The 16,703-nt window shown below is 32.6% G+C and overlaps 1 protein-coding gene across 4 annotated transcripts in view; it reads left to right on the top strand.

The window, feature by feature from the left end:
- LOC145247962 (multivesicular body subunit 12B-like) overlaps positions 1-16,703 on the top strand; it is a 169,945-nt gene that overhangs the window by 143,448 nt on the left and 9,794 nt on the right. For all 4 annotated transcript variants that reach the window (XM_080109610.1, XM_080109612.1, XM_080109611.1 and 1 more), the window contains 5 exons: positions 2,004-2,111; positions 6,110-6,200; positions 9,151-9,283; positions 11,285-11,395; positions 13,468-13,595. In XM_080109610.1, the coding sequence (XP_079965736.1) occupies positions 2,004-2,111; positions 6,110-6,200; positions 9,151-9,283; positions 11,285-11,395; positions 13,468-13,595 (571 nt within the window). The remainder of the gene's footprint in view (positions 1-2,003; positions 2,112-6,109; positions 6,201-9,150; positions 9,284-11,284; positions 11,396-13,467; positions 13,596-16,703) is intronic.

Below are 16,703 nucleotides of genomic sequence, written 5' to 3'. Positions count from 1 at the left end.
TTTAAAACTACTTAAAAACACCAAAAAAATGATGCAGGTTGCAAAATAACTTTGATTGGCAGTGGTAACATTTATTTGTTGTATATTTGATTTTTTACCCCTTTTTCGAATCGCTGTAGCTTGTAAAACAAACTCCAAATTTTGTTTTGAAAACTTGAATTTTGTCTGAAGAAGGCCTTGAAAAATTTTTGGAAAGTCCTTGTAAAGGGACATTGGAAATCTGTACGAACCCTGTACTATAAAATTTAACATCCTCTAAAATAAACAAATAAAAAAACAAAGCAAGAAAAGAATCATACATATTTATGTATATGTGCAAGTGTGTGTGTGTGTGTGATATAATTCGTATTTCTGTCTGTTTGTTTGTTCAATATATACAAAAGGTTCAGTACTTTATTTCATTCATCCCTATATATATTATGATTCTTGCAAAATATATGATTAAAAGGTGACAATATTTGCATATTACATTAAGGAAAATCAATTTTATTAAATAGTGGTATGTTAGTTATTGTGTATAGTGAGAGAATTGTTTTAAGCGTTCTATTTAAATTTATTATTTAAATTTGATTTATATTGATAACATTTAAAATAATTTATTCTTACCGACATCGATTTTTTTTTTTTTTTTTTAATTATAAACCGGTTTGAGTCATTTTCCCTCGATGCTAATTTTGTTCTTTTTGTTTTCTTTTTCGGCGAATATTAAAACTAAAAACTTTCAAGCATTATTTTTTGAATTAGTTTAAATAAAATAATTTCTGTGATTTTGTAATTAACGTTGTAGTCCAGTGGATTTTTATTTTAAAATAACTAAACAATCCAATTCAACTACGATTCTTTATTTAAAACAAAAACTTTAATTTACATTTTTTACCAACTTTTCTTCTTCACATTTTTTGACATTGTAACTGCTAATTTTTCTTTTAATAACACAAATCATAACTCATCATTTTTATAACATAAAAGCGTGTATTTCGATTAACACAAATTCTACTTTGGTATTTCTGAAACTAAATTATTTACAGTTTGTTTTTGTTGCGACAGACCGTAAAAACAAATCTTTCTAGATTGAGGTAGCATAAAAGAAATTTGCTTAAACTGGAATATAGCCATAAAAAGGTGCTCAATATCCGGAGAATAGCTTCTCTTTGTATCCCTTCTGTCGAAATATCTGGAGTTTGTCACATACTTCTTTTTTTGGGGGGGGGGGGGTTTACATGTTTTCATTTGTTTTATTTTGAAATTTTTGTTGCGGTAACGATGGAGTTGACATAATAATGAAAGACTGCTCAATATTCTTAGTATAGCAGGTGTGGCCAAACCGAACTTCATGTCAACCCTGGCAACACTGGGTGTCCATGCTAGTCTATATATATATATATATATATATAATGTATGCATACACATAGGTATGTGTGTGTGTATATACAGTATAACCACGTTGACACACTGAAATTAAGCGACAACGAGCTTGGTCAGTACCAGATGGGTGACCATTTGGGAATGCTACATGCTGTATTTACTGTGTCGAGATGTAGAAATTTCCAGGTTAGGAGTGCGTTTTAATCTACTGGGAGAGATATATCTGGGAGAAGGAAAAACTCGTGCAAAAACCTGAGGTCTACTGTCTATTCTGGCAGTCATGTTCAGATGGGCAAGTCCATTCTGAGTTTTGATTGGCTGCTGGTCCATGAGTGGATAATCTATTAGAAAAATTTTTGCTTGAATTAGGAAATAGTTGCTTATAAACTATTGGCGTTTTTTGTGCAGTTAAGTGGCAGTATGATTTTAACCAACGCAACTGTTAATAAATAATACAAGGTTAAACTGCTGTTAAAATTAAATAATCAATTAATCATTAAAGTGAGCTCAGTGGGTGACTCAATAGATCACTTGAAAAAAAAAAATTAGTAAGCATTTCAAAATTGATCCCTGTTTATTTAAAAAAAAAATTTAATATTTATTCATTTAGTTATTTTTATTGATTTATTTTTTTGCAGCTTGTCCGAACCAATGATGGCAAAGAAGATGCAGATCTCTGGAGAGACAGTATATTTGGACGGCGTTGCTATAGATACCTGTGCTACAAAAAGGCAACTCCGAAGCCGGTAGGATTCTTTGTCAGCATTATTTCCAGTTCTTCTTTCTTTCTTTTTGGGGGGAGGTGGGGGGAATTGGAATAGTCTTCATTCTTTTTCAGCATTACCAATTCCATAGAGCAATGGAAGCTTACAGCTGTCAATCCTTTTAAGTGCACGGATTAAGTGTGTCAGCCTTTGATGAAATGCATCCAATCTTTATTTATATACATTGATAGGGACACTTGGTGTTGCCCGGCATTGAAAATGGCAGTTCTTATAGATATGAAGATGAAACATCTATGTAATGAATACCTGAGATCCTATCGTTCAAACTCCTCGGTTTAACATTCACAGGCAACATGAATTGGAACAAATACATTGAGGACATTGCCAAGGCTGCTGCAAAGGCTACCATGCTAGAAAATTACTCACACCAGAGAGTGTCCTATATATCTACAAAGCCACCATTCCCTCATACCTGGAGTATTGTTGCCACATCTGGGCTGGTGCATCTATCACTGGTCTCTTTTATAGTCAGTCCAAAAAGTCTCAAGTTTAATTACTCTCTATCCTACCGCCGCAATCTTACATCTCTGTTCTTGTTTTACAAGTACTTTAATGGAATGTGTCCTGATGAACCTGTGGCACTTGTCTCCCTCGACGTACATACTCATGACTAACTCGACTAGCAGCAAAATCCCACCCTTTACCTATTGATGGACCTTGATGCTGGAAAGCCTTTTACTTGAATAGTTTATTCCCTCGGACTGCTAGACTTTGGAATTTCCTCCCTGTTTCCTGTTTCCTTAACTGTGCTAATCTGCAGACCTTTAAATATGTGAACAGACATCTTGCTGCTCAACTCCCCACAAGACATGATCCCCAATAGTAGTCCCTTATGTTCCAAGTTTTATATTCCTATTTTTCAATATGTATGAGAAAAAGGCTGTTATAGAACGGGTGTATCAGAAATGGTTTGCTCGATTTTTAAAAGGAAATATTTCTTTGAGAGATGCTCCTCGCTAAAGTCGGTCAAAGATGATCGACAGTATCCAAGTGAAAGACGTAGTTGAACATGATTGCCATTTGACAACCAGACAAATTGCAGATATTCTCTAGATTTCCAAACTCGGTGTGGAAAATGAATTGCACATAAAAAAAAGATTTTTGAAATCTTTTTTGGCCAATCTAATAAATCTCAGATAGACCAAAACACCAATTCTTCATATATATATATATATATATATATATATATATATATATATATAGTCTAATTCAAAATGTAACTTTAGAAAGCCAATTCAATGCAGATTTAAAAAAAGAAATAAGACATTTATTTATTTAAAAATCAAATAACTTTTCAATGTAATCACATCTTCATCAGGATAGACAGTTTTCTTTTTGTTTTTTTGTTTTTTTTCATCTCAATTATCTTTCATTGCATGCCACTAAGAAAAACAAAACCTGTTTGGTGTTATCAAAAATGTCCAGGTTGGGAGGTCCGCATATGTTTTCTTTATGATAAAAGCGTTGTTTAAGTGCAACTTCAAAATGTGAGTTTAGTAAGCCAATTCAACGCAGATATTTTTTTTTAAGATAATGTATAAATAATTATGAATATATAATGTCTGTGTGCTGTAGAAACCAGGTCCTGAACAGATGAAAGTCCTCTATTCGGACAAAGCCAAACTCTTTGCTAAAAAATAAGAAACCAGGTCCTGAACAGATGAAAGTCCTCTATCCGGACAAAGCCAAACTCTTTGCTAAAAAATAAGAAACCAGGTCCTGAACAGATGAAAGTCCTCTATCCGGACAAAGCCAAACTCTTTGCTAAAAAATAAGAAACCAGGTCCTGAACAGATGAAAGTCCTCTATCCGGACAAAGCCAAACTCTTTGCTAAAAAATAAGAAACCAGGTCCTGAACAGATGAAAGTCCTCTATCCGGACAAAGCCAAACTCTTTGCTAAAAAATAAGAAACCAGGTCCTGAACAGATGAAAGTCCTCTATCCGGACAAAGCCAAACTCTTTGCTAAAAAATAAGAAACCAGGTCCTGAACAGATGAAAGTCCTCTATCCGGACAAAGCCAAACTCTTTGCTAAAAAATAAGAAACCAGGTCCTGAACAGATGAAAGTCCTCTATTCGGACAAAGCCAAACTCTTTGCTAAAAAATAAGAAACCAGGTCCTGAACAGATGAAAGTCCTCTATCCCGACCATTATCAATAGGCCTGAGGTGATTTTGGCAGTATTTGACAAAGCCAAACTCTTTGCTAAAAAATTTGTATCAAACTCAACTCTATATGATAAGGGCCGCCTACCTCCTGAATTTCTTAAGGCCAAAAATAATTTGGGTGACATTAACATATGTTTGTGATATTGACACACTCATCTTGATGCCAGTTAAGCAACTAGTCTCGACAATATTCCAATCACAGTACTCAAAAAGCTGCAATCGGAACCAGCATCCATTTTTGTAAAGCTATTTAATTGATGTTTCAAGCAGAAATGCTTCTCAACACCTTGAAAAGCCTCATTAGTCTAACCAGTATTTAAGAATACTGGAGATCAGTTTTCTGCATATCAGTATGGGCCAATTAGTCTTCTGTGTGTCATGATTAAGGTTGATTGAATCTGTGTTAAATAGAGAAATTGTCAACCACCTTAGCAAAAACAATCTACTCGGTGACAAGCAATATGGTTTACGTCCTGCTATATACTGACTGTAATTTTACATAGGATCAATGAATCTGTTGACGGGAGTTTCCTCTCAAGAGCAATAGCTCTTGACATATTAAAGATATTTAATAGTGTTTGGCATAAAGATCTACTTCACAAGATTTCCAGCTATGGAATATCTGGAAATGTCTTAACCATCAAATTTTATCCAAGTAGTTTTTGATGGGCAGAAATCTGAAGCTCAAAGTATCCATGCTGGCCTCCTTCAAGAATACATCCTTGGCCCAACTCTCTTCCTTAAATTCATCAATGATCTCCCAAGTCACATATTAAGTTCATTTGTCGACATATATGCAGACAACACTACCATCTATGGTGACACTTCAAAGGCCAATGACAAAGGTCTCAATGAAGCTCTCTCTGACTTTGAGTATGTGGTGTCTGATTAATTTTGACGCATCCAAAATCAAGCATCGATTTTTAAATTTTATTTATTTATTTTGCACCATGAAATTAAAATCAATCAATTTTGGAATATATTTTCATTTCATCATGGGTATGTATATCATACAGATTTTTCTTCATATTTGTTTTTTAAATATGGAGTTCTCAACAAGAACAAAAAAAAAAAAAAAAAAAAAAACTAATACAAAATTAATGCTACTATTGTTTTTCCCAAAATTATACTAGATAAGTCATTTTATCTTGACATAGGGTTTTATTTTAAATTGCATCCTTTAGTACAGATGGATTGAAACAGTGCAAATATAGGGCATAGTGGTTCTTTCTACTCCAACCATGGTCCTGGATATGACCTTAAACTATATCCAGTGGTGAGGCCCTAGCTTGTGGGCTTTGGGGAGTGTGGAGCCACCCTTAAATTACCATTGCTCCCAGGTCCACTCTGACCCGTAGTGGTAGTACCTGTTAGAGTCCCAACTATGGGTTAAATAGAAACCGATGTGAAGGCAACAAATATATTCTATTAAAAAAAGATTCGGCATTAAATAACCCGAAAAGGGTTGATATGCCGTAAAACAACCAACCAACCCATTGCAAAACTTATGTTCTGCATATCAGAAAACAAAAACGATAAAATCCACTATAAAACAACCAAACCAAACACAACAAACTAGCGATTGAAAATACAAAAAGCTTGAACAATAAAAACCTTCTACAAAATAACTGGATGTAACATGAATACTATTTCCAAAATAACTGGATTCGGCATTAAATATCCCGAAAAGGATTTTACAACTAAACTAAACTAAACTCTACTCCAACCATCTGGCTTTTTTTTTTCTTTTTTTTTTTCTCACGGATATACTTGCTTGATTTTTTTCCTAGGATGAAGATGTCTTAGTAGATGTCGCCATTATCAATGAGAAAGATTCCGTACCGGCTGGCTTCACTGTCCTGGAAACAACAGAAGACACGCGTGAGTATTCCCTTTGCCTGTTCATGTTTGGAGAACATAGGTTCAGTATGTAAAATTGATGATATGACTAGAACGTGATTTTAATCCTATCTCCCTCTCTCTCCATTTAGTGTCACTTTCCCTTATTCAAGAGTCAGTGTTTTTTTTTTTGTTTTTTTTTTGTTTGTTTGTTTTTTTGTAAGCTCACTCTCCATGATAGCATTGTAGATGGATGCTGTACAGCTCATGTCTTGCTAATGCAATGGCGAGCTTGCAGTAATATATGCTTGGTCAAAAAAGAGAGGCGTTGATCTACAATTTCTGTTCCTATAAAAATGATCTGAGTTGAAATTAAAATGAAAACAAAGAACTGTTAACATTCACAGGTCAGAAGTTATGAATTGCACAATGCAAAATAGAACAAAGGAATGTAATATTTTGATGTTTGTAATTCCAGCAATGTTGATTTTCTGACTATATACGAGAAAAATAAACAGAAAATGGAGAGAGCAAACACAGCAGCGAGTGTGATTTGACATCATTAGCGAGTCACACACCAATTAACTCCTTACAACTAACGTCTCTCTCTGGCAATGAACTAAAAGCTTAATTATAAATTAACTTCTACTTTGAAATCTGTTTCTGCTGATTTTGAGAATAATAACAAAAGAATTGTCAGTGTATATATACTATATAAATTATACATACATTCAAGAACAACAAAATGTTGCTGTTCATTCTGACTGCAACATATCTTCTCTACAACAAGCTCTCTTCACAAAATGTCTTCGTTGGTTCAGTCACGCTCTTTGCAGTCATTCAGATGACTTCATTCACAAGGCCATCAATGCAGCTTCTCCTCAGGATTGTAAAAAAAAAAAGAGATGTGAAAGTCATCTGAAAACGTAACTAAGAACTGTGAAACAGGATGCTGAGCTGATCCTAGGTCCTTATCTTTATGAAGTTTGCCGCTGGAACCGACATTGGCTAATACTCATATCTGCTTCTGTAGTGTATGGTCACACTTGATCAGTATTTGTTCAGGACATGGTAAATTCACTGGATGTAGTTGGTTCAACATCTACAGGATGAACGACAAAACAAGTATTATACAAGTACCCGGATCGTTTTACTTTCGGCAGCTGCATAACTCTCACTTCTCTTATTTTGTCCTTTAGTTCTTACATTCCATGGACAATGTTTCTTACAAAACAGGAAAGGAAAATTGTTTTTTTTTTTTTTTGTTATTGTTTTTTTTTTTTTTTTTTGTTATTGTTTTTTATTGTTTTTGTTATTGTTTTGTTTTTTTGTTTTGTTTTTTGTTATTGTTTTGTTTTTTGTTGTTTTGTTTTTTTGTTTTTTGTTTTTTTTTCTATTTGTTTTTTCTATTTTTTGTCTTTATTTTTTTGTTTTTTAAATTCTTTTGCTAATTTATTAAAAAAAATTTTTTTATATACTTAGCCCACCAGCTGAAACAATTTACTAGGTTATAGCACTAAAGCCACACATGAAAAATTTGGAAAATGTATGATTACCAGGCATTACCATCTGTTCTGATAACCTTAGAATAAAGCTTACAAGTCACATAAGCTGCTGTATCTACACAAGCTCCTATACTCCATAGGTTGTCTTCTAATGTTTTAATGGTATGAACCCACAATTTCCCCCTTGTTATGTGTGTAAAATAACTTGTGTTCCATTAATTGTATGCAAGAAATTGTTTACAATCCAGCTCATGTCGCATCTTTTTAGAATTGCATCCCTGATTGGAAATTTTCTTTTCATATATATATATATATATACTAGCAAAAGTACTAGTCGTTGACTGGGTTCAAAAACAGCCTACAGAAAATGGACTCTGATTTATGAAAGTATGATAGGTTATGAAAAGGAAGGGTTGTAAAGAGATAGCTTTGAATTTGGGGGTATCAAAACCAAAGCAAAATATGATGAAAGTAAAAATAAAATAGAAAAACCCCATAATTTATTATACCATACCTGTTCACACTGAAACACTTATCACAATATTCTGTGGATCTATGTTAAAAAACCTTGTTAAACTTTGTGACATTTCCATTCTATGGAGGTCAGGCGCGAACGAACGCCCCTATAATTTTATTATACCATATTTCTTCAAACTGAAACATAATTATCAAAGTATACTTACACAGATAGATATGAAAAGTCTTTATCAAAGTTTATACCTATTTCCATTCTATGGAGGCCAGGTGCGAACGCAGACCCCACAATTTTATTATACCATCTCTATTTAAGTTAAAACATACTTATCAAAGTATTATGTACATCTATATCAAAAACACTTGTAACTGTTTCTTTTTTTAATTTAAAAACTTTTTATTTCCATACTTTGTGGACCAGGCGCGTATGCAGACCCCACAATTTTAATGAATCATCATTATGCCAGATCAAACATACCCATTCCCGTGTCTCGATACATCTATCGTTATATGCGATCAGTTTTCTATAATATTCAACCATATAGGAGCCTATTCGTGACCAGACACACACACAGACGTTCAGCTTTATATATATATATATATATATATATACAAAAATTTCATTAGACTGAAACAGAAAGTTAGGAAAAGAACAAGGACAGAAAAATTTGATTAGTAAGACCCTCCCAAATCTTTCAAATAATGAACAACCCACTGTTTTCTAGTTTGTTCAGCATTGAAAACAAGCAAGCCAATCTCTAAGTAGTAGTGGGATATAATTGTGAGGAAAAAAGAAAAACGAGGATATAGTTTAGAGGGTGTATGGTGTTATTCCAATATAAATGCAATTTAGAAAAGGCTGAGGACAAAAAAAATGGAAAGGGAGTAGTGGGCATCTTAGAGGCTTTCTTTCCAGTGATAATTAATTCTTTCTTTGTATTTTCTATTTTCCTCCTTTAAAAATTGCTCTTTGAAATTTTTCTATTTGTTTTTTTTTTTTTCTTCCTTTCAAGGTGAAAAGTCTCTCAAGAAGAAGAGTTTGTGCTTTCGTTGGATGAGTTACCGGTTGACTAATGCTGCTATTTCAAAGCTGATTCTTCTTAGTAAGGCCACACGAAGACCACCATCCGGATTTACCATTATTGGGTTAGCACTTTCTTTCATGAGTTTTTGGTTTTCAGAAAGAAAGTTGCGTTTGTCACTGTCATTCATTCCCTTGATGACCGTCTGTTAAAGTCTAATTACATTATTCATATTGTTTATTATTAAGCAATGTTGAACCTGGTCAATACTAAATGGGTGACCATTTGGGACTTCCAGGTGCTTTCCGCTTATCTCAGCATTGTTTCCAGTCATCCTGGGCTTCTCCTTGCCACTGGACTTAAGCATTACTGATTCAGGAGACGTGTGGTTGGAAATTGCGCAACCCTTGCTTCACAATTACAGGTGCAGCTGCCCCTACAGGGGGTATCTTATGTCTTTCGAGACTGAACAGAGGTATCTCTCTGTAAGAACGATAAATTATATACCCTAACCCGATTCAGGAGAGGTGCAGTTGGGTTTGTGCAACTCTTGCTTCACAATTACATGCGCAGTTGCCCCTACAGGAGGTATTCTTTGTCTTTCGAGACTGAACGGAGGCATCGATAATTTATTATATTACTCATAACTAGTAGGACCTGTGGAAATTCCATGGAATGAGAAAAATATTCAATCAACAAATACATAAAGCAGATATTTTTCTGGATCGTGCAAAAGATTAGTTTTTGGACAGAAAAACCAATAACATGCAGCAGATATAAGTTTCTTAACATTTTTACAAAAAATAATATCCATTGTATTTTAAATATAAAACCGACTTAAATGAGATGAATTAATAAATACCCATAAGTACTCCAGATGTGATATTGTGCTACATAGTTCAATACAAATAATAAAATCACAATGTTAGAAACAATCTTTAATTTACTTTAGTTCAGCACATCTTGGCAGACAATGTTCTTTTTATTTGCCTTGATTTTTCTTTCAAATGTTTCCGTTTTTTACATAACGTTTTGATAACTTCTTTCTTCAGTGTCGAAATTACGAGTTCCTTTCTCACACTATTCCATCAATGATCATATATTATTATAATGATATTCATAAACAAGACTACACCAAAGAGAGGTCACTCTCATAATCTGTTCCAAGGTTACCAGATTGGGCTTTTCAAAGCTAAATTTTATGAATTTGGCCATTTTTGAAGCAGTTGGGCCTTTAAAAATTGTTTTCGGCCTTTTTCAAATGTATGGCCTAAGGAAGCAACAATCAAAATATTAAATGGATTAAAATTTAATTACATTATTCATATCATCATTATTCATAATTAAAATCGTTTTAAATTATGCATCATCTTGGTGATAATATATGAATATTTATTACTGTTGCACTTTGGGAACAGGGTTTCTGTAAATGGGGGGGGGGCAAATGATGGACTTAGTCATTTTTTTTTTTTTTTTGTATAGTGCAGAACTCAAATTTACATATGCTAAGGCCTAAAACTGCACCGTTTGTTCATTTTTACCAAGATTTGACATCCTCTGGGGACTTCTAGAGCTAAATGGGGAGGGGCATGTTTTTATGTCGCGTTCACTGTGCACTCACAAGGGACCACGCATGCTTCATTTGTTATAACTAATTTTTATCTACCTACAGACACTAGTGTTTCATGCTTGCACAATCATCAATGCAGAAGATGATGATCAATGCTGGTCGAAGTATTCGAACTCCACTACGAAGCCACCTTTGGCACCATTAGCAAGCAATATACCCTAGGGCCACCGTTCGTCACCACAAAATTAAGGAAAATTTTAACATTAATAAAGTTTAAAATTTAAAACAATCTTAGCATGATCAAGTTATGATGCAGGTTGTGTTTAAATCGACAGAAGTTTTACTTTTTTTTTTCTTTTTTTTTAATTATTTGTCTTTACTTTCTGGCGTGCAAGTTTTCAGATCTTGGGATCGTGAAAGTAACAAAGAAACGACCCTAATTTTTTGTGCCTCTTACACAGTGTTTTCAATCATCATTAATTTGAATCCTGTCTATACAGAGAGTATGAATTGTTGAAAACAAAAGAATGTCTGTTTATCTTTTGTTCATTTCAGAGATGTAAATAACATGCTTCTTTGTTTCAAAATGGTCGGTTTGACAAAATCCACTTATCCTGTGGCAGAAGACTTTTCATCGCAACACACACCGTCCCCAAGGTTAAGCATGTAAGTGAAAAAAATATATATTTATATACATCTTCTATTTTTTTTATTTTTTTCTGATTCAATATATATATATATATATATATATATATATATATAATTAGTGGCCTGGCAAGGAGAGACAACTAAACGAAAAAAAATACTAAGCAAAATTCATTCTAGAACAACAAAACTGAAGCTAGCTTGCCAGGACACTATATATATATATATATATACAAGCAAATTTGACCGTATTTTATTGGTTTAAAAATATAGGTTCTTTTTAATCAATTTCATAAAATTTTAACCATAGACTTATTATAATTTTCAAAAAGCCTGCACATTTTTGTGTAGTTTCGTCCCATAGAACCAAAGATATGAGCATTTCAATATTCAATTTGGCTACACGTGTGTGTATGTATATATATATATATATATATATATATATATATATATATAGTCACCTTTTTTGGCAATTTGATAAGTTCCAAATCTCAGGGACTATTGATCAAAATTTAACGAATGAAGGCTCATTGCAAAGGTAATGACCTGAATTGCGTAGTGGGCTAAGTGACATTTGTCCTTAAGATCGCACATTAAGAGGATCATCCAAAGCCTATTTTTAGCACTTTTTTACAGCCATAAAATGTTTCAACCATAGTTATTTGTTTTCCTAGTTTTACATATGAATTACAAAATGTCTTATATTTTCCAAAAATACTGGCCTTGATGGAGGGGAGACTTCAACTTGCTGCTATGGTTTCAAATGATCTGAAATAACAGCGAGAGAGGACTTGATTCCAAATAATTCTCAAATGTATATCTCCCCTCTTGGTTTTCATACATAAAGTAAATTTCACAATGTATAAGGATTATTTGATACTGGAGATATTCATAATCATACCCCATTTCCAAAAGAGGGGAGATATAACATATGAGAAATATTTGGAATCAAGTCTCCTCTTGCTGTTATTTCATATCATTTGAAACCATAGTTGAAAGTTTTAGTCTCCTCCATCAAGGCCAGAGTTTTTAGGAATATATTTATATATTTATGCAAATATTATTGGCTACATATGTGCATACATGTTTCAGTAGTGCCTCTTTTCAGAGAGCCCACATCATCAGGTCAAGGCATTATCAAGATTAAATTTCAAGAACATTTTTTATATATAAAAGGTTTCTCCTTTTTCTAAAGAAAAGGGGGAAGAATTTTTTAAAATTGTAAAATATTGTCAAGGAATACAGTTTTTTTTTGTTTTTTTTTTTCTTTCGTGTCCTGCTGAAGATAAGGGCTGGTATCCTTCAGAGGTTGAAAATTGAGGCTGGATAAGAGTTAAATGACTGACAATTTGAAGCGTTGGTCATATGCATGGATCAGCTAGGCTTTACCTCCAGCATGACATTCAAGAAGAAAGAAGAAAAAAACTGTATTTCCTATCGAAAATTAGAAAAAAAAATTTTTTTTAAGTTAATTTTAAGATATGTTTATTAAAATACATTTGCACTTATCTGGTCTTTTCAACCGTTAATTTTTAAATTCTTACTATCAAGTGCTTCTTAGACACTGGATTTCCTATTTTTTAAATTTTTACTTTTCTTTTTTACTTTTCCTTTTTTCTTTTTCTTTTTTTTTTTTAATCTATAAATTTAAAAGTATTTTGGTCAGCCAGCGTAAATAAGAGACAACTCAATTCGAAATACAGTAGAACCTCAGGATACAGCATTAATCAGTTCGGAGGTTGGCATTGTAAGGTGAAATTGCCGTATGGCCGACCAAAGCAAAATTTTACACAGTACATATTAAAAATTAGTAACAAAATATAATACAGTATATAATATGCATGTATATAATCAAATAACATAAATAACACTGTAAGGCGGGGCATATACTGTAACCAGGGGCCGGAAAATATTGTATTCCACATCGTAACCTGAAAAAAAAACATATCCTGGAGTTCTACTTAATCATTAACATTAATGATTAATGATTCGAAAAAATTGTTTTTCCAGATTTATTTATTTTTTTAATATTCCAAACTAAAATAATTTATTCCCCTTTCTTTTTTTTTTTTTTTTTTTTTTGTCATGTGTAGGTCTTCGGTTGGGAATGCACTGCCTTATTCCCTAAATCCCGGAGTAGCAGCAGGATCAATCACTAATCTTTCATCGGAGCCAACTCAACCACCACTTGTTAACCGACTTATCAGCGTCACAAAATCGCGTAAGTATTTTATTTTTATGCATCATTTGGATTTTTTGAACTGCTATTATTATTTGATTTTTGAACATTTCAGCCGATGTAACCTTTGACCTTCTTCAGGTAGATCTTTTCAAATTTTTGTCAAATTCAAGAACTTACACAGGACTTCAAACTGAATACAGAATTTTATTCATGGAGGTAGATTGTTCTCGTTTTGACAGCTATGTTAACATTTGTTATTCTTAGTAATTATCACCTGTAATAATATCTTACCCATGCAACCTCTAAAAGACGGTCACTTAGAAGAGATGGTTAATCAACTATTCTAATTTTGGTGATTTTCACAATGTTTTAATCAATGAAACTTTAAATCTTGAATAACTTGAACTTGGTGCTTATTTAGAATTACACTCATTTAAAAAAAAAATACAGAAAAATCTTTTATGATGTATGTACTTGTTACAGAACGAAGATGTCATATTCCAAAAATCACATAAACCGATAAAGTATTTTTTTTTTTTAACCAAGAAAATAAAAATTTACAATTTTTTTGCGATTTTAATACTAATTTTTTTTTTTTTTTTTTTACAAAGGAGTCACCACTTATCAAGGCCCAGAGGCCACTTGACGATAAAGGTTAATGAGTGTATGGTAGTTAATGGGACAATATCATAGTAATTGTTAATAGTGGAAATTTTGTAAATTGGATTACTTAATGGAATGGCTCATCAAGAACTTGTTTACATTGGACTTGAAGACAACCACACCGTAGTCAGCTGGAAAGCAGGGAAATGGAAGAGAGCTCCACAGGTGTGCAGTTCTAAGAAAGAAGCTTTGTTCATGGAATCTACGTTTAGGCTTAGGCACAGATAAAGAGTGAGGGAAATTATTGATTGTGGTTTCAGCTTTTTTGTGAAAGTTTGGTGAGGAGGACCATAGATTGGAGCCCAGATGAGCATTGTAAGGTTAATTTTTATCTTGATACTTCGAATTGAGTTTTCTCCCTCTTATGCTGGATCACACAACATGGCTGGCCAAGAATCACTACGTCTCAGTCATAAAATTTGATTTTCTTATTTATAAAAAAAAAAAAAGATAACAGTTAGATCAGTTCATGCAATTTTTGGAATATGACATCTTTATTTTGTGACGAGTACATACATCATAAAAGATTTCTTTATATTTTTGCTTTTTTTAATAAATGTAATTCTAAGTAAGCCCCCTAGGTTATAGTCAGCTAACGTACTTAATTTTCTGTAGAGCGCTACTGGAAGTTGTGACAATGCATTGGATACGTTTTTTTTTTTTGTTTTTTTTTTATGATGATTGAAATTTTGTTATTTTGATTTCAATAATTTTTATTTTCATACTTTCATAGACATATATTTATTATATAAATTTAAATTTAAAAAAATAAAAACCTTTAATTTTTAAAATTTAAAACAAAAACGTATTTTAATAATTTCATAAACATGTATTTCTTATAAAATTTTAAATAAAATAAAAACTTTAAATTTTGTTATCAAAAGTACAAATAAAGACTAATTGTGTTATTTTTATTTGTTTTCAATAATGTCCTTTTCTTATATTTAATTTCAATAAATCGTTTCATAATAGAAATACTGAAGTGAAGGAGTTGATTTGCCTTGTCACCACTTCCGGTAGCGCTATTTCAAAATTAGGATGTATGTTAGCTGACTATAATTGCACCCTAAGTTTTAGTTTGCAAAGTTGGTTTAGTTCAGTTTATATGGTGTCAAAGCATCAGAACTGGATTCAGTTTTATCATGCTCATGTTAACCATTGAAGATTTTTGGATACCTATTCCTAAAAAGCATTCTTTATTCACATGAATGTCAGAGAGCAGTCAGGTTTTGAATAGCTCCTCTTTCTCCCCTTGATGGTAGATGAGTTGACTTATTATTTATCCATACATTAAGAGCAAAATAAAAAACTTAACCAATTGTGCTGGATAATTTAATCTAAAAAAAAAAAAAATCTTAAAGGGAGATAACTGTTATAATCTAGCGTTCTTAGCCTTCGGGATAAGATCAAAGTGTAGTAGTTCAAATACTACACTTCAATTTCTTATTCTGTCAGTGGAGAAACCCTTCACGACTGAGACAATTTTTTTTTTTTTTTGTTCCTTTTCTCCACATTAAGAAACGACCCTGGTATCTAACTTTGTCCCGTAGGGAGGCATTGTAAATAGGAACTCTTATAATTTAAAATTATCTCCCTTGCCAAGAGACGTTTATTTTTAAGAGCTCTTTAAGCAAGATTTATCTGCCCGTGCATGGACCAGACGACATTTAAAAAAAACAAAAAAAAACTTAGCAATATATTCACTTATCGCTTAAAAATATTGGTGTGAACTAATTACACTAATATTTACAATTACAGAAAATTATCTAGTAGAATTTTAGTACTGAATAGGATTTTCTTTGGTCAAGATCAAAGTGTAGTATCTGTTCTTCAGATGCTGCACTTCTATTTCTTGTTCTCTTTCAGTGGAGGAGAAATCCTTCACGACTGAGACAATTTTTATTTTTGTACCTTTTCTCGACGTTAAAAAACGACCCTGGTGTCTAACTCTGTCCCGTGGGGAGGCATAGTAAATAGGTACAAGACTGTATGGCATCTTCATATTAGAAAAAGATAATCTTCTCCACAATGAAATCATTTCAGCACAGAATCGGACATATTAGTAAAAATGATTTTTGTGTTTTTTTTTTTTTCTAAAATTCTACTTGATATTTTACTATAATTTTTTTGGTGTGCACAAAAACTTTAGCATGATGCGTTTTTCTGTTTTATTTTGAACTGCCATATTTCAGTTGTGCATCAATTCAAATGAGCACCAGAAATTATTTTTTATCTTTTTTGTAGTAAGTTGTGCACTAAAATGAACTTAGTGGTCGTCAAGAGCTACCCCACTTCCTCCATGAAAAACAAAACAATACTGTATAATGTATGTACCCATGACGAAGAAAATATACATTAAAAGTCATAGATTGCTTGTATTTTTTGTATCGGATTAGTGTTCTCATATTGAGTGTTATTTATGCAATGTTTTGGTCGATGTAACCTTTGACCTTCATCAGGCCTGTTGGTCGCTGTCTTGGAAAA

The sequence above is a fragment of the Euprymna scolopes genome, chromosome 26 (genome assembly GCF_053919585.1).
Source record: "Euprymna scolopes isolate OS-2025 chromosome 26, ASM5391958v1, whole genome shotgun sequence".
Taxonomy (NCBI): domain Eukaryota; kingdom Metazoa; phylum Mollusca; class Cephalopoda; order Sepiida; family Sepiolidae; genus Euprymna; species Euprymna scolopes.
Note: the sequence above shows the minus strand (reverse complement) of the source record. Positions and strands in the feature narration are given on the sequence as shown.